General features: G+C 45.2%; 1 protein-coding gene across 4 annotated transcripts in view; it reads right to left on the reverse strand.

Moving 5' to 3' along the window:
* Positions 1-16,041, reverse strand: part of tasp1 (taspase, threonine aspartase, 1) — a 31,657-nt gene extending 15,616 nt beyond the window's left edge. The window contains exons 1-10 of one of the 4 annotated variants that reach the window (XM_049008928.1): positions 15,410-15,765; positions 14,765-14,971; positions 14,230-14,297; positions 13,519-13,587; positions 12,840-12,960; positions 11,167-11,251; positions 10,445-10,524; positions 8,077-8,183; positions 3,678-3,797; positions 3,414-3,492 (exon numbers count right to left, since the gene is read on the reverse strand). In XM_049008928.1, coding sequence (XP_048864885.1) covers positions 3,414-3,492; positions 3,678-3,797; positions 8,077-8,183; positions 10,445-10,524; positions 11,167-11,251; positions 12,840-12,960; positions 13,519-13,587; positions 14,230-14,297; positions 14,765-14,897 — 862 coding nt within the window. In that variant the 5' untranslated portion in view covers positions 14,898-14,971; positions 15,410-15,765. Of the gene's footprint in view, positions 1-3,413; positions 3,493-3,677; positions 3,801-8,076; positions 8,184-10,444; positions 10,525-11,166; positions 11,252-12,839; positions 12,961-13,518; positions 13,588-14,229; positions 14,298-14,764; positions 14,972-15,409; positions 15,774-15,985 lie in introns of those variants that run through there. The other 3 variants (XM_049008927.1, XM_049008925.1, XM_049008924.1) reach the window with 3 other exon arrangements.
* Between the last annotated feature and the right edge of the window lie 2,688 nt (positions 16,042-18,729).

Here is an 18,729-nt window from a genome sequence, read left to right on the forward strand (position 1 = left end):
TCGACAAAATACGTTTCATCACGTAGGAACTGGCAGATGAAAGAGGGGGAGAGACGAGCTGAGTACTGTGCCCAGCAGAACCAGAGCGAAACGAGGCTGTAGAAGGCTGGGTCTTACGATGAAGCACCACATGTGACGGGGGTGTGGGTGGGTTGGGGGGGGGGTGTTTGCAGGGCCCAAGCCCAGCGTGTCAGAACTCCTTTTGATGGGGGTGCCTTTTAAGTTCGGAAATTAAAAGCAGGTGCCCGAAGGAACACACATTCATATCCCCCTCTGCACACGTTTCCAATTTTACAGAACATGAAAGAAAAGCTGATGGTGAACTGGGGGGGGGGGACAGTTTGTGACAAAATATATTCTGGTGGGGGGGGAATATTCCAATTTTGTTTTTAGCGCATACAAATATCTCCATGCTGGGAAATTAAAACCAAAACGAAGGGAGTCTCCAGTTAGCCGGTTATTAATAAGCCTGCCTGATGGAGACCTCACTCGGCTGCCTTCTGCCTAAGCCAAGGAGACGGCAGGGACGAGCCACAGAGGCGGAGGGTAAACAACGCGTCACTGCTGTGACTCAGGGCCACAAATCACAGTCCACGGACACCTCTAACCAGGACCAGGCCTGCTGACAGGGGCCTGCGAGTGATCCGGCCCAGGTGTGCCACGCCATCACAGGGCTCGCACCGAAGACCCTACCTGCCCTCCGGTGCCCCTGAGCACCTTGGGTTATCAGGCAGAACTGCCCTTTTAACCCTGAAGGGGGTGGAGGTGCACTAACACAACGCGATAACAGCCAAACAGGCAGACACCGTTGTCCCTCCTTCCATCCCATTCCTTGGCTGTAAAAGCCTCTACACAAACGGGGGATTTGTTCCATAAAACGTCTTTCCAGACAAGGCCCTCACGGTCTCTCCTGCCCCCGCGATATGCACATTCCTCCATTGGTGATGGTCAATACATTTAACACAGGAGGATTATGGGTAAGCCTGGCTTCCACTAGAGGGCTACTGAATGGCTTCTGGGTTTTACCAAGCCCATATGGGGGAAAGTGTTTGCAGGGAGATTCCCAGCTCGGCGCTGTTCTAGGCTTCCATGCCGAGAGGCATCAGGATTCCTCGTTGGGTAAAACAGAGAAATAATGAGGCATTAAAAATCGCCATTGCCGTTTGTGCATCATTTCAAAGGCTGGGACAACATGGCATCTCTGCAGAACCATGTGTTTTTAGATGGTGACAACAATGGCGTGGCAGTCCAATGTAGGGCTGTCCTCTTGAGGGCTTTTAAGCTGCCGTCTTTTGAAGCTTAGGCATGCAGGCACGCTCTCTCTCTCTCTCTCACACACACACACACTACACAAACAAATGGACTGTGCACGCCAACCCTTTGTTGGTCGGAGCAAACGCGGTCAGAACAGGGTGGACGTCTAATTCCTGTGACAGGCCGCGTTAGCTTACAAGACAAAGTCAAAGAAAGGGAAGCCTGGGGCAAGAATCGAGAAGAAAGCAGAAAATCTCATTTCGTTTCGAAAAACATGCCCCCACCAAGCCGCGGCTACAGATTGGGGCTCCTCTCGTATTTTAGGATATGCGAGCTGCTTACAATCGGGCTGCTCTTACAAAAGTTTCGTTTTTTTTCTGCAATTCATAATTGTTGCTCGAAAAGAGTTCGACAGCTGGAAGAGGATGGTGCTCGAAAAATTCAATTTATCATGGATTCTCCACTACTGCTGGGTTGCTGGCTTCCAAACACAACTAACCTTGTGAACATCTTGCACCAGGATTGGGAATTTATGCATCCGTCGCACCCAGAAGGTAGGGCAAACACTATACCCAGTGACATCCCACCATCTCTACTTAGATGGAGCCAGTTAGAACCTGGATGAACGCCACCCCAGACTGAAATAGACAATGCCAGCCAAGTTAAGTGGAAGTTGGGCAAAGGGTCTGGAAGGCAGGACTCAAGACCTGAGAGATGCTTCCCTCGTCTAAGTGCTTTGGGATATACGGCTCACCTCTGATCTTTAACCTTTCCCTGCGTAACCTAAAGAGAGTCTGTGGCCTCCATGAGACTGGAACCCAGAGTGGCTCTTCTCACCGTCACATAAAAGCTGCAGAGTAACATGGCACAACAAAGGGGGGAAAAAAAGGCTCTCACAGAAAATAAAACACAAACTGGCACTGCAGCATAAATCGTCTGATCCAGTCTACCCTTTATTACGGCTGTTGTAGGCTATTTTCGAGGAGCCCAGGGAAAAAGGCCTGCGTTTCGCGTGCTGAACTTTCTCCACATAAACAGGCTTTAACTCAAAGCATTAGACTCTGTACCTCCGCCAGTTCTTAAGCAGGGGCGCCGGCAACTGAAACGGGGCCAAAGAAAAGACCAGAGATGTGTTTTCTACTCAATTACAACTGTCTCAGCATCTGTAGGGCAGGCATTCATCAGTTAATGCTACGCTGACCGGGGGAAGATGAAGAAAAGGGATGTTTTAGACGTGTTCGAGTTGAGCGGGTGAATTATTGACTATGACGCAAGGCATCCAGTTGACATTAAAAGACAGGTGGATTAGAGAAGGGGATTAACCTGGAACAAGAGAGTCACACAACGAAATCCCTAAGGTCCTTTAGCTTTGATGCAAAGCTCTAAGCAGAAATGCATTAAAAAGACCCACATTCACCATTAGACTGTCCCAAAGAAGATGATTTCAATTTATTTTGTGCAGAATGACTACCTGCTATGACTATTACTGATACTATGCTGTACTAAAACCAAAATGCTTCTGACTCAAACTGAATCATACATGGCTCACAGAACGGGGGGAAGCTATGCTACCAGAGTAGCCTTTGTGGCTGGGTCTAATTCCTGATTCACTCCACACATGAATCATGGGCTGTAGGGAATTGCCCGGGTTGACTTCACTCTTGTTTATGTATTTTAATAAATCGCCCTTCCTCACACCCGAAACCGCAGAGCAATCCGATCCAAAGTCAACCTCCTTTTCCACAGTCACTCTCACCTCCGTTCAAAATTAACCATGGCGTGCATGTCGCCCAGAGCGGGCTGGTCAGGAATCGCAAGTAGCTGGGGAGATAGGGTGGACGTTTCGAGACCACGGTTCAAAAAGATCTCCATCATACCAATAACCAAGGAAAGAAATCCTGGAAGAAAGTGATTTCCAGCGGGTCAATGCATGGAGAGTCGAGGGAGCTGGTAAGAGGATGCAGCTGGTCTACAGGGGTCATGCTCAACACTTCACTGAATAAAGAAGTTTGACCTGGGACATAAGAGTAACAACAGAGGCACTCAAACACCAGTACCCAGAGAACACATGAAGGCACAGGGTAACAGCCATACACATGCATACTGGCCTCAGAACGGTCAAGCTCTTGGGAAGACGATGGCGGGCGGCGTGGTAATACCTGAGGTACTCACAGCTGTCGAGTACGGATTCAGGTTGCAGGCGTTCTCGGCCCAGCAGCCACACCCGTAATGAGCTGCCTATAGACACACAAGTCCAGAGATCATCACCGCGGCTACTACTCATGCCATTCCATGCTGGTGTGGGAACTGGTGAATCATACAAGCAGGATGACGTTGAACAGGAATGTCAAGGGAGTCTTTGTGGAAAATCAGAGCTTCAAGCTACGTGTGAAGGCTGATCTGAAGATGGGAGGGGCGCCTACCTGGCCAACTCTACCCGGATGCTTCATGGCAAGGCCTCCGCTCGATACCGCCGCCGCCACGTTTCCTTCCTGGTCCACCACGACAGCCCCCACCGTGTCCAGAGACCCTGAGCCATTCTCCTGCTGAAGGACCGACAGGACAGACAGTCAACAGAAGCAGGTCTACAGCTCGCAACAGGATGTGAGAGAAAGACAGATGGACGCTATCGGGGCTGAGAGAGGTCGCCGGGTCGAAGGAATTTCACTTCCATCCTTCCAACGACATGCCGCCATTTTCTAGCCTCATATTGATCTTGTCTTAAAGAAAACTGGTCCCCAAAGTTCCATGTCAAATTCCAAATTACTTCCTCTTCAGAAGCAGGAGGAACTTTCCTGATCACGTACCACGATTTCTGCCACTTCAGTTGTTCTATACCAGCCTCCTGCACACTGCTGACAGCATTAATAAAAGCTGCTATTATTATTGCTGCTGTTGTTAATAATTCACAGGACTCTAAAAATCTGTGAGCAGAAAGCATCCCTGCATCAAAACAGAACAAGTGCTGCTTTTGGGAAGACGAAAAAGAAAACACATCATTGTTTGTGTGCCTTGGAAAACAAATGCTCTGAAGGTCAGAAAAGAAATTTATTAGCAAAAAAAAAATAAATCAAAACCCGGCCATTCGTAATCACCACATCATAGAGGCGGTTCTGTTCTTTTTAATGAAAAAATAAAAACTGGAAAACAAAGGATTGGGCTCCTTGAAAGGGCTTCATTTCCATCTCTTTGGACCTAACGGGAGGCCCTACAGAAAGGGAGACTCAGTCTGAGGATAACCTTTTAGCCGGGAACGTGCAAATGCACACGCACGACTGGGATGCTTCACTGCTGACAGGAGCTACCGCCTGATTGGCTACTCAGCAAGGAAGGGGCGGGACAAGTGTGCCTTCAGGAAGCGCTGTTCTTACTAAGGCCCTGGATGCATAATAACCATGAGGGTAGAGACAGGACCCTGGGTGCAGATTAGCACATCCAGAAGGAGGATAACCCCACAAGATCAAGACTACAAAGTAGTACAACAATCAGGCAAGAGCTGGGATCCAAAAAAATAACCATAATAAATCATCTTTTTATACATGTAGCAACTTTCAAACATAAAATGCAGTCCAAAGTGCACTGAACTCGGAAAATAAAAATAAGGAGATTTTTTTTATATATTGAGACATGCATTTAAACAAGGAGAGGAATTAGAGTGAATAACTAAGACATTTTAGAACGTCACGCCTGTTAGGCCAACCGGATTTAAGGTGGCCGGGAACACAGGGCACAGCACGCAACGGGAAGAAATTTGTTCCTGGATGTAAGTCGCACCAGATAATGACAGGAATGGTGCAAAAAAAATGATGTTGGTTAAGTACTTCTAGCCAACGTCATTACAGGCCTCCATAAACGCCAGAGCAATTAAGACTTCATTTTCTTCCCTTTTTTAATGAATATCCACTTAATAGCAGACAAAACTAAGGGTGGCAAGCAAAGGAAACCAACCCTGGAAAATTAGGATTAACTGGGTCTTGTGGAAGCTTCTCCTTCCTCTGCCCTCTGAAAACGTTCCCCTCGATAAAAATGGAAGCTGGAGCAATTTAAATTGTTTTTCAAGGAACCGCTGCTTTATCCCCCCCCCCCATTCACAGAAGAGGCACCCCCACCCCGTTCACCCTCGTCCCAGCAAAAGCAGTCCCCCCCACATCCTGTAATATCAATGCAATGTGGAGGACAGACACGGAAAGCAGGCCAAATGTTTGTCTTTCCAGTCAAATAACAGAACTGGCTGAACTTTCTCTAGGCTTCTATTATGATTTAATCTCCAAGATTTATGCCTAATAACCCGACAGTGACCCCCCTTCCCCCCCCATCCCACCAGTTAATTTATTAAAACGTTTGCTTGTGCGGTTCCTTTTCACGTGGACGGACCACACAGAAACGTGGGATAAAGGTAGACCCCGAGACGGCCGGGCGCACCTCCACCTCCACCTCCACCTCTCTGGGACGCCCCAGCTCAGTCAAACAGGGCCCACATACTCCCAAAGGCGGCACCTTTGAAGTCCAAATACACCTCTCACACCCCCACGCGCCAATTTCCAACCAAAAAAAAGGGGGTAAACATGATTAAGTATGGTACACAGAAGAATTTACATAATAATTTCAAGATGGGAAGCGGGGAGAGCGAAAAGACAGACCGGAGAGGATGGACACTCACAGCACTATTCAGGGAGGACATTATACCACTTTATTCCACAGGTGGGAGCGCCACAGATTGGGATTTTTTCCACCACCTTCGCCCAGAGAATCCCACAGCAAACAGGGAGGTCCAGGATACAAAGCCTTTCCGGCAGGAAGAGAGAGCGAGGTACTCCTCTGCCGGGGATTCGCGATTGTGACAGAAACCGCAACAGCGCTTTTCAAAGACGCTGAAAAAGGGGCGAGGAGGAAACAGCAGCATCCCCACGCTAATGAGCAGAAAACAACTTTTACAGCTTGTGTGTGAGTGAGAGCATGTGTGTACATGTGTGTGTGTGTGTGTGTGTGTGTGTGTGTGCGTGTGTGTGTGCGTGCGTTCCGTCAGAGGAGAAAAAGATCCAAAGAGGACAGAAAAAAGATCAACGCTATGAAATATCACAAAGAGCAAAGGAACTGTGACCCATAAAAGGCAGCAGATGTGGTCGGCTTTGACACAAACCATGCTATCTGAAACAAGAGCTTCTCTCCTTTTGTGAAGGGGTTTAGTTAATACTCTTACTAAAAACCTCATTGTTATATTGTTGCAGGCCTTAAAATGCAAGAAGAAAATCATCCCATTTCAAATATATTATTTTACGTTTGCTTAAGACGCCCACAAAAAAACGCCTTTTGAAACTGACCTACCTGGAATTCAAGGCACATGATGTAAAGGCAACTTTTTAATTACGCTTAGACATACCGGCAGCGCACTGCATGGTTGTTTTTTGAACAGCTCCCCACTGCCGATTTCTAAGGCTGCTATTCCGATTGGCTGAGGATTCCTTTCTTCTCTCTGATTGGATGTTGATGCCGGCCTTTCCTCTCTAAGGCAGGGGTGCCGGTGACCCGCAGCTTCAGCTATGCATATAAGCAGTCACGAGGGTCAAAGGGTGCAATGACAGCACCATGCGGCTTGAGAGCCACAGCGGGACTCTGAGACCAGGAAGATCCCGCTGTGCCACAATTTGTTGTTCCTCCCTCCTCTGTCACAGACAAGGCCAATCCAAACAGCAGCAAACCACAAGAGTCAATCCTTTGTTTACATAGCTGCTTATTCCATGTCCCCCCCGTTTTGGCAATTACGGGTAATTGAAATTTGCAGTAGTTATGCAGTAATTGAAGCCTCCAAGTCAGCCCCCCCCACCCCAACCACGAATGATGGCAGCATGGATGAAAGGTCTCCACAGACGATGGCCTTTTCATATACAGAACAGCGTAGAAATTGACATACCCACGCTATATTTAAGGCTAATGCCGCTTTTCCACTGCCACCAGGAACCGAGTCATACCCGACCCGTACCTGTGCTGACACCTGAGCTCGGTTGCATCACTGCTATCTGATTGGTCGAAATACACGGGGACGAGTGAGAACCAGTAACCTGAGTCCACATGCACGGATTATGTGAAGGGACATATTTTATACATCATTCACAGAATATTATTATTGGTAATATTGCATGTTGCAATGTATTTATGCATTCCCCATTGCTAAATCCGCTAGAGTCTGACGCTAACATAAGATTCTCACAGATGTGCTAGCGGAAATTAGCATACAATAAATCATGATGCACGATGTGTGAATGGCAAGCAAGCACCTGTTCGGTTTTTCATCATTGTCGCTCTCTAATCCAGCCACACCTATACAGAGCCCACTGTTCCGTAGGGGAAAACCGAAGCGAGCCGGATTATTGTCTCTTCACGGTACGGGTCAGTTCCTGTACGCCACTTGAAAAGTGCCGTAGGTGAGCGTAGGACATTCATCCAGGCTGTCGAACATTAAGTGTCAGCTAAGAGCTCCGTCTTCAGACTGATAAGGAGCAACCTCTACCTGCTTTGAAGTCAATCAGGCCCCTCAGCTTCAAAGGAAACGCATCTCAGCAAGAACAGAACCCACTTCTCTAGATTTTACATTTAAATCTGCATTTACCAGAAGACCTCACCGCCCTGCTTACCGAACTTTTGTCTCTATTAAATTCTGTGTTGCTGTAATCTAGGACAGCAGTTTAAATACTAAGACGGGAAACCCCAGAGTGAGTGGTTAAACTTTCCATCACTGATGGCATGAAGAGTGCCGAATTAAGATCTGCGCCAAAAAATTCCTAATCGATCACGTCCTTCCCGGCAGCGGCAGAAGCCACTCACGTTCTCACTTGATTGTCTTCTCTTCTTCACCTGCACATAGTCAGACTCCACCTTCTCCGCCAGCTCTATTTTCCGCCTGTTCCTCTTGTAGGCTGACAGACTGAACTCTACACATATACAGGAGGGGGAGAAAGGCAGGAACACATCATCTCAAAATCTGATTATTTTTAAAATGAGGGAAAACAATTACCTGTGAACGTTCGGGTTTGCTACAATGCATCAGATTCACATTGTTTGCACAACAAACCAGAGAAACTAACGTTTTCCAGTAAGATTGCTAGATTTTTTACAATTCAGGATTCTGTACTTGGGACCTGGATTTTAAAGATGTTCTTCTCCTAGGACTTGAAGACCTTAAGATCTCAGTGTTTTCTTTCACCTCGTTGGTGCAAAAAACAAGCTCAAGTTTAATTTTCGCCTGCAAACCATCAAACGCGACAAACTGTTCCAGTCCTGTCCAGGGGGTGGTGACAACAAGCCCGCAGGCATCGAGCCATCCGTTTACACTCATCAGGGCCCGCTAAATCCGCACTGCGTCTTCGGATGATGCATCCCAGGCATTCGGAGGCTGGCGGTGGGGGAATGAAAACCCAGGCCTCGATCCAATGCCCGCGCCGGGGACTAGCCAAGAATGGTTGCTCTGACTACCAGGGATCAAAGATGAGAGTATGCAGCACACGTGGCAGTAAACAGAATTGAGGTTCTTAATCCAGAACAGTTTAGGATCCAATGAACAATTCAACGTTAAAAAAAATGTGCTTTTGGCTCAAGATTCATGGCAAAGGATTATATAGACATTTTGTTAAAGGGACAATCAGGAAAAATATCACCACTTGCAAAACAATTTGCTTCGCATGCGTCAAAACTATTGTGTAATTATGAAACACGGCTGCTATAAAGACGTTTACGGAACAGAAAATGGAATGCAGCAAGTTCCTATTAAAAAGCGCAGTGCGCTTTGTCTCAATGAGCAAAAGCATCGGTCAGATGAGCAGGTTGTCTGATGTTATAAAAGTGAGTCACTCAGATTCAGTAACACACTACTAAAATAACCTACGTGATCCAGAGCTCCTGGAACATTCGGGAACATGGTTTAAAAATGAAAAATAGCTTCATATTTACAGAATGGATCCAGAAGACAATACATCAGCACTGAAGGGTTCTGCTTTAAATCCATCAGACAGCTTTCATGATCAAAAACACCTGAATTCATGATAGATGAACTTAAAACTGAGATATACAGCAGTGGGAAAAAATTGAGAGACCACTCTATATTTTTAAACAAATCTGCATTTTTAAATCCTGGTTTAATTGTGGCTCTGCTGGCAGAAGAGCGTAAGCGACATTTTAATGCCAGAGATGACCGCTAACTGATCCGACAGTTTCTCATGAATCGAAGGATGACGTCAAGTGACCTTCAAAAGGAATGGGAAGCATAAAGTGCAGGTGTGAAGTGCACTGCTAGGACAGTTTGTATCAGGCTCCTAGAAGCAGGACTGAGGTACCACAAAGCAAGGAAGAAGCCCTTCATCGATGAGAAACAGAGAACCAGGCTGTAGTTTGCAGAAAAATATATATTATTCACAGACGCACACCCATAAATTGAGAAATGAGTGAAACAAAAATTTGTGCTGTGGTCTCAATTTTTTTTTCCACGGCTGTAGATGCAATGTTCTTATGAAATAACTGCTGAATTGTGGCTGCTCAGTTCAGGAAGGGAAATGGGCCCAAGTGTTTTTCTGAAGCACTAAATATGCAAGGAAATCAGTCACAGTCGGCATGTGTGTGTGATATGTGCAACTCATTAGTACAGTAAGGATGTTAAAAGAAACCCTTAATCACGTGATTAAGGAACTGGACCGAAACGTCTTAAGCTTATGTTGTAGCACTAGTTAGCAAGGTGAAAGCAGAAATGCTCTGATAGGATGGGGGGGGAATGAAGTTAAGACTGAGAGACCCAGCTGTACAAATGGACAGAACAAAGCATTCCAGCTCTGCAGTACCTCATAGCGAAACTTCATATTAACACATATCTGCTGCATTGCGTGCAAACACTCTATAAATAGAATAAACATATCACATGCCTAGCCCAGTGGTGCCGTTTATTGGATTTTTGAGAGAGAGAGAGGAGAAAGAGAGAGAGAGAGAGATAGAGAGAGAGAGATAGAGAGAGAGAGATAGAGAGAGAGAGATGCACTTGTGCCATAACCAGGGACCTGAGTATCAGCACCACCTTCGGAAGGTTCCCTGTTGGTTGCCTCTGCATCTTATCAACACCCATCATTTTTATGGCCTACATTGGTCCATTGGCAAGAGCTGCAGGTGAGAGGAGGGCGTTCTGAAGACTCAGCGGGGGCGAAATACTCACTCGTGGCCATTTTGTCTGAAGGACAGGGCGGTATCCCATGGCCCACTGCCCAGTGATAGGCTCCTCGCCCCACCAAAAAGCTGAGACAGAAGAACCAACCGAGCATGTTATTCAGGGCGTGATTACGACTGCTGTGAGGTAACAAGAACGGGCGACAGACAAAACAACATTTGCTTTTAGCATTCCAGTGGTTCCAAATAAAAGACTGGGAGGGTCACATTAAGTCAATGAATAATCTACAAAGGTCTCAACACTCAACAATTAAAAAGCACTTGTGCAGAAATACGGAAATGCATAACTGTTTAAAAGTCGTTTGGAACAAGAGTGCTCGCCAAGCAATGAATCGATAAAATAAATCCAGGTGCTTTCTGGGAAATGATTAGCGACTGCCAGCCAGAATCATGCTGATTTCGGCTGAACGCTATTACTGAGGAGAAGGGGCCCTGTTTCTTGTTTCTTCTGCATCTATGATGGTCCTCCCATGTTTAAAAAGAACTAAATTCAGCGAATTCAAAGGAAACACTATTTCACACACTCCATATTCCAAGGGGAAGGAACGCAACAGCTGATATATTAAGTTTCGCGGATTCCTAAGGAAACCCTAATCTGAAGAGCATGCTGTCAAAACAGAGGCTCTCCACTGTAGGCCTGGGCATCCCATCAAAGGTGGTGCTCCCTTGGGGTCAGGCGGCTGAGGTGCCACTGCTGACTGGAGGACCTACCATGGAGGAACACGACCCGCAGACAGCTTTCCTTTGAGGGCTTCGCTCAGCAGTCTGCTCGCCACCAACACGGGATTCTTAATGCCTGGGACAGACAAACAGGAGCAGCACACAGGTGTCAGTACCCCCAACACACATATACCAAATGCGGTATACTGATCATACCAAAAATCAATTAAACAAGGAAAGAGGCGGTGAGCTGAACTGAAAAGGCACTTATGCAGTCAACAGACTTTCTTTCCGTCTTGGGCAGAGTAAGCGGAGTCCCACATTAACATCGATCACCGAAGGGTGACTGAAAATCAGTCACCGCTACGAACTGATAATACAGCACGTCTGCATGGTAAGAACAACAGGATGTATTTACTGCGAAGTCTCGCTAAGACATGCGGTGTTCTGTGAAAAGGTCTCCGACTCCCACTGTCACTCTGACAGCTGAACCCGACGGGAACAACAAGCTTTGTGTATAAACACCATCGCCGGGGTCCACAAGCAGAGCCCACAGTTGGCCATGCAAAAACATCTCAAAGGACAGCATCTCAAATGGGGCTCAAACCTATTATTTTACTACATGGCAAAATGTCTGAAGTATAGGGTGAAACTATATGGCTCCCATCTAGATCACGGGCTTATAATCACAATGGGGAAGGACTCATTTGAAATGCAAATGGAAATTCACTAATTGTTTACTCTTTTTGAAGATGATTATCTGTCCCAAGGATTACACGGTATTTTGGGATTCTTTCCTCACTTGTGTTTTTAAGTTTAATAAACTGATAGAGTAGCTAGTTCTTGAATACTGATGACTGTCCCTTTTGGCGATCAGTTTAGTGGAGCGTGACGCGCAGGATTTCTCGGCTGAAGATGGGAAGAGTTTACTGCGTGCTCCAGAAATGCAGCCGCAATTGGCCTCTTGAAACTTACACGTGCATGCATGCAGGCATACACATATAAACAGATGTATACAGGAAGGATATAATGGAAGGAAGTACTTGGAACAGGGCTTCACTCTCAATTGACTCCTAGCAAAAACCTTATGGGAAATGCATGGACAGGGAGCGTTAAAAAATTGCGCCAAGAAGAATTCCTTTGCCGTGTAACAATTTTATGGTTAACTGTTCGAGCAAAGCACTACAGTCTTATCAGCTTTGGCTACGACGGTAAACACTTCCTGCTTCTCTGATTGCTGCCTTTTTGAGTAGACGACGTGCCTTGGCAAATCTCTTTCAGTAGGATGCAAATGCTCTGTAAGCTTTGAGGCCTTCTAGGGCTTCCTTATGGAAGAACGGTGCAATACTCTGGCAAAACATCTCCAGTTGCCCATTCCGGAGGAGTAGACTCCACAAAGTGGCACTCTCTTGGAGCCCGAATAGACCGCTTTTTTTTTTTTTTTTGCGGCTTACGCCCGTCATAATCCGAAGCACACCCAGGGCAAAGCCCACAGTGGGGTACAGCATAATGGAAACGGCATGGGCAACCAAAGCGGCCATTTTTACAAGAGCCAAAGACAACTGCCAGAACACTGAAAAGAAAGGAGGGTTGAGAGGACCCTCCATTCCGCCCAGGGGAAAGCAATGCAAGGGATTTATCATGCAGAAGCTCATGCCATTAAACAGGCACAACCAGGGACAAACATAACACCAGTGACAGACTCACTAGCTTAGAGATCTTACCACTGAGGGCACCGACTGCCCCATACTGCAAGGATTTTCCATCCATGATGCTGGCGTCGCATTCAATCTCCCCTGACAGGTTCAGGTTGGAGCCCATGCCCGCATTGGTGAAAGGAGAATCCTGTGAAGTTCAAACCACTTTTAAGACACCTGTCGGGCTTTTTTGGCACTGGATTCCTCCAGCTGTTTCCCTTCGCTCTCCATCCAGCAGCTGGATAACATTCACCAAGGACTCCGACTCTCACTGCGTTTCTGCGAACGATGCCATTAAAACGACTGCACGCCCCCAGCCAATCACACAGTCAGATTTATTATACCCTGAGAAGAGTAACACTCCATAGGTACTGTACTGTAGTGTTTCCCAGCACGGTCCACAGGGAGCCCCAAACAGTCCACATTTTTGCTCCTTCTCCGCACCGTGCAAAGCAGCCCACATTTTTGCTCCTTCTCCACTCCCTGCAAAGCAGCCCACATTTTTGCTCCTTCTCCACTCCCTGCAAAGCAGCCCACATTTTCCCTCCTCCTCCGCTCCCTGCAAAGCAGCCCACATTTTTCTTCTCAGTCCTAGCATCCTACTGAGAGCTGGAAGGGAGCAAAAACGTGGACTGTCTGGGGTCCATGAGCACCGGACTGGGAAACACTGTTCCAGAGAACAGCAGGGTGTGAGGTGGGAGCGTACCTCCAACTCCACTAGTGCCGCAGTGACAGCCTCTACTGCTGGGGCACCAGCGTTCAGCTTCTCCACAGCCTGAGGGACACATCCAAAGCACATATTGAGGGCCACTGCTCAACACTGACCTCTAGCACAAAAGCAACTCACTGACACTTCCACTCCATGTGACCATGGGATTCAACTTACGCTGGTAACATTTTCATCAAAAGTATAAATATACAAAAGTGAACACTTCAGCACAACAATTGGAACAGCAATACCCTTATATACAGGTGTGCAGCGTGCGGTCTGGAGGCAATAACATGATAGCAAATGTAGCAGCCCTTTAAATTAAGACGTACTATCTCATAAAAAAAAAGTGGAGAAAAACACCTTAAGAGATACTAGGCTATAAATTTTATCCTGAGGTTTGGCGTCCTTGAAGCAATCTGGCTGCACCCAGACAGCCTCCAGCATGATGCAGCTCTGCTATCCGCACATGACTTACATTCTCTGGCATGCTTTCAGCCATTTTTGATTTATTCCTGTAAATAAAGCGATATACCGCAACAGCTTTGATTCTCTCCCTGATTTTGAACCTTTCTTGGGGCAAGAGCGACCGTCAGTAAACAGAAAACACAGGATGACAAAGTCACTCTTTCTGCGCAATACTTGCTGGTACTACATCGCAGTTTTACTTGCTTTTTAACATGCAGGGGGACTCTGGTGCAAACTCACCCTCTGGCAAGCTTTCTTACAGACATGCTTATACTCCTTGGCTTTGGACTCCGAGTGGTAACCGGCCCCTGAAATGAACAAGAAGTAGGAGCGACAATAAGGCTGAGATGCCTATGACATACAGGAGGCTGCATTGTTCACAGACATTAGTTAGCTCAAACAAAGTAATACACCTTGACATATGAATTATGGCACAATCAATAAAAGTACCGCAACAAAGGCCTTGAGTTATAAGAGCGCAAACAATGCTTCAGAATGGGTTTGGACAATCTATAATGGCTTAATGAGGAAAACTGAAGCTTAGGACATGCCTATAGACTTCAAAGGCCAAACCTAGTTAAACAATGGCTGAACAAAAGCGGACAATTCATTTATAAATAATTGAGTAGTCCAATACAGAAAATTAAAATGCATCAATTAAGATCCAAAGTGCACCATAAAGAGCTGTATCCCTTATTCACATCCTAGGAGTTAAAAGCATAGCCAGTCGTTATGGGTTTCGTAGCAGGCTGGCACTGCACTGGTCAAAACAAACCTGCATGCACCAGCACAAACCCCATTGCCTTCCTGTCCCGTGGCTGCTCTTTCGGTGTCTCCGCCGAGCCGTCGGAGATTCGCAGGAAAGTAGAGGGCAGCCGCACGTCGGCTTCTTGGATTATTTTCTCCATGACCCCAGCCCGGCTCAGGAGGCATCATGCCCTGGCCGCCACTCAAAGGGCAGGCATCATAGCAGGAGAGAACGCTGAAAACACGGAGAATGGGGTATGAAAAGAGACGAGCCGGTGGCAGGTAGAGAGCAACTGATGCTGACTAATGTGTGTGAAGGTACGATTATAACACTACGGGGTCATTCAGAATGCATAAAGTATTTTAAGGGTATTTACATGATTACTGAATACAAAATTCTGGATTTGAATACCGAAAAGTCAAGACTCTTACTGACCACCAGAAGCATAGACACTGGTAAATTTAATGTCCATTCGCTTTCAGTCAAAGTTTAGAAATTGTACAAATTACTATGAAAGTCCCTAAGTTGTTACTATGCATCAGTTCTTAAAATGTATTTGTGATCAGCACAATGTAAACTGAATTTAGCAATTAGCTTGAGATGCGACTAGCTAACCAGCCGGCTAAATTAACTAAATATGGCAACAATTAAGAGACAGTCTTTAAACCTTACGTGTAGAATATCCAAAAATGTTTTTACTACGTTAGATGGTTAAAAAGACACATAATGCCGTTTGTACTCCAGGAAGCTGACACCGTCGATTGAATTGCAAGAGTTTGCTAGCAAGCTTTTCTGAATGGGGGGGAACTTCTATCGTTAGCTAACTAGCGAGCTGCGTGGAAACATTCAGAGTCAAAGACGTTCAGACTGCACATGTTAAATAGGCTACTTTCGACAGTGCAAGCGGAAGGCTATCTAATTTGCTGCGATCGATGCTAGATTGTTATTTTTGGCGCTGGTCTTTAAAAACAAGCCGCACCGCATTCAACTCGCCGTGAAGCCCGACACGCCGCCGAGCAAATCACTTCCTAGTTCATTGGCAAAGCGGCGTCACGTGACGCATGCGCGCACGCTTCCCTGGCAGCTGGAGCACGTGAGCGCGGCACTGTATGAGTACAATGACCTGATCGCGAATCAAAAATTGCAGTAGATCGTTATTGTCGTTACTAATATTCTTTGTATTTTTAGAATAATATATACAACGTACATAGAACTTTCAGTGCACTACATATATAAATCTTCACGTACAGTCCCGCTGTTTTGGACCGTCCCGTGTTTTTGCCCTCCCTTAGTTCCATGCATTCGCACCGTGGTCCTGGGGGAACCTTATTTTGTGCTGCTGTATATGGATATGACAAAATAATCCCACTTCACTAACCTGGGTGGGGTGTGGATTCATTTCCGGTTATCTTTCATAAATTAATGAATGCTTATATAATACTTCTTTTGAATAAAGAATACTTTATTCGCCATTGTACAGGTACGTGGGATTCATTTTCGTAATTCTCACCTGGATCTCCTGTATGACCCATAAATACGGGCGAGTCAAAAATTAGTTTGTGTAAAAATTTCGAAGGCAACGTTTGTTTTGAAGCTAACGAATTGCAAAGTGTATAAAAAATCTATGACAAGCGTATTTGACCATCAAACCGCCATCTGTATTTCATGAGAGGCAGTGTCTCCATATTGGGAATATAGCAGCTAAATACTTGCCTTTGAAAGGAAATTCAAGTTTACAGACATCTGTCGTCCCCCTTTAACATATGGTCATGCCACGCAAACAATCTGGGCTTCTTTCACGAACTAGTATATGCAATGCTGATATTAATCGAGCAGTATGAAGTAGTTTCACTAACCTTCTCCTGCCACGGCCGATGACGCGGGTGATGCATGGGTTAATTTCATTTAACGCATTTGGTAGGAATACAAGGACGTACTTTTACTTGAATATTTCACCGCACAATTTAAAATAATTTCCTTATTCCGATAGATCTGAATGAAGTCACCTCAGATATTTACTCTTTCACTGGTTTTAAATTGGGCATGACTGCTGTATGCCCTATGCTTGCCTTGTAAGTCAATTATCATTTCATTGTCTCAAACCAAAGAAACTTAAAATGAATTTGGAACTGGAACCTCTGGGTGTATAGATATGGTGCTTTACCAAGGACGCTGTAGCACTGCTAGAGCCCCTTCTGGAGCCTCACACAGCAACATTTTAGTACGGGCGTTACTTGAAATGGTCTAGATGACACACAGACACTACGGAGTGCAAGCACTGGTCAGGATTCCACTCTCCTGGATTATCTAAACATTATCCTCAACAGATGTTTTGATGGAGACACAGGCAGAAATAAACTGGAACGGATTCTGACGGACCACAAAGCTGAAACAGGATCTTCTTTTCCACAGTCCACATTGAAATTCAGTTTGGTCCTTGAGGGCTTTCACCTGAAATGTCCCAAGAAGCAACAGCATCCAGAACCTACAATATGATGTCGTTAGAGTAAGCACAGCATGATGTGCCCACCTACCCGTTCCACCCAAATGAGCTCCAAGGTCAAGTGTAATTCATGGGCACGCGCATAGTGAGGCATTTTGAATATCAAATCACGCTTTCACCATTCTAACGTAAATGGTGTCATGATGCTTTTAAGGAAAAATATTTGAAACCATAGTGTGAATGAAAAGTGACAAGTAAAAACAGCATTTTGGCTTAGTGTGTCCCAGTTGCATATGGGAATTTTACGTTGATCTACCAGTATAATAAATACTTCCACCTGCTCACAAATTACATATAAACTTATGCTTATCAACTTTTTATATATATATATATATATATATATATATATATATATATATATATGGAAATGAGTCCTGGGCCCTGTATTCACAAATCCTTCTATCTTACCACTAAGAGTTCTCCTAAATTGCACTAAAAGTTTTTAGAGATTTTTTTTCCTGAAACCTATTAAAGTGGCTGAGAGCAACTTTTAGTTAGGAAGAGAGCCGACTCCTAAGATAAGAGTAAGACTCTCAGTTCTCATGCACAAGCTGCCTGCAATAATCACGGGGTTTGGAGGATGAGCGGCCAGTATGTGCTGGTGAAAATGTATGCGCAACATCCCATAAACTGCTTATGGTGGCCATGGTTATAGTGCTCAGCCAATTATGGATCAAAAGGTTTGGCAGAATCCTGTGCAAATACAGTTTAAATAATTCGTTTATAGTAATCTAGTAATCAAGTAGTCCGCTTACAGTGTTTATTATTGGTCTTTTTAAACATGACACCATATGGAGACAATTACAACAATTTTTTTTTTTCTTTACTTCGATCGCCCTATTTTGCCTTGCAGTAACCTGTCTGGTTCTGGCTAGCTACCTGAGGCTAATGCTGCATGCACAGAAAACATTGTTCTCTCAATAACTTATATACACTCAACAAAGCTTATGATAGACTGCTAAAACTGAGCCAACGAGATGCAGCAGCGGAACAACGATGAGGTATATTTTATTGTATTATAGCATATTTCAATTATACACATTTCAGTAATTTGAAAAGTATTTGAAATATCTGTACTGTATTTTGAACGTCAATAAAATGCAGTATATAGCGAGGTTGTCCGTTTTACCTTATATACATGTAATAAATATACAAATGTCAATTAGATGGTCATTTGCCTGAGACAAAGAAAAATTTAAAAATTGGTTATGATCATCTGCTTATAGTGATCATTTTCACCTAGACAGACGTGATCACTATAAGCGGTTTCCATCGTATATGATTGGGCTCTTTCGGTTTGTTGGAGATGTTATTGCATCCCTCACAAGCTCCATAACAATCATTATTCCCTCCTGACTGAGGCGGTATCCTTTAAGCAATTCAATATTTGTATAATGTTTCCAAGACATTGCGACGTGGATTGAAAGCAGTCATTTTGCGGTTGTTTGTGAATTGGTCTTAGTGACTTAGGAGTCCTCTCGACTACTTT

This window comes from Brienomyrus brachyistius, chromosome 3, assembly GCF_023856365.1.
Source record: "Brienomyrus brachyistius isolate T26 chromosome 3, BBRACH_0.4, whole genome shotgun sequence".
Taxonomy (NCBI): domain Eukaryota; kingdom Metazoa; phylum Chordata; class Actinopteri; order Osteoglossiformes; family Mormyridae; genus Brienomyrus; species Brienomyrus brachyistius.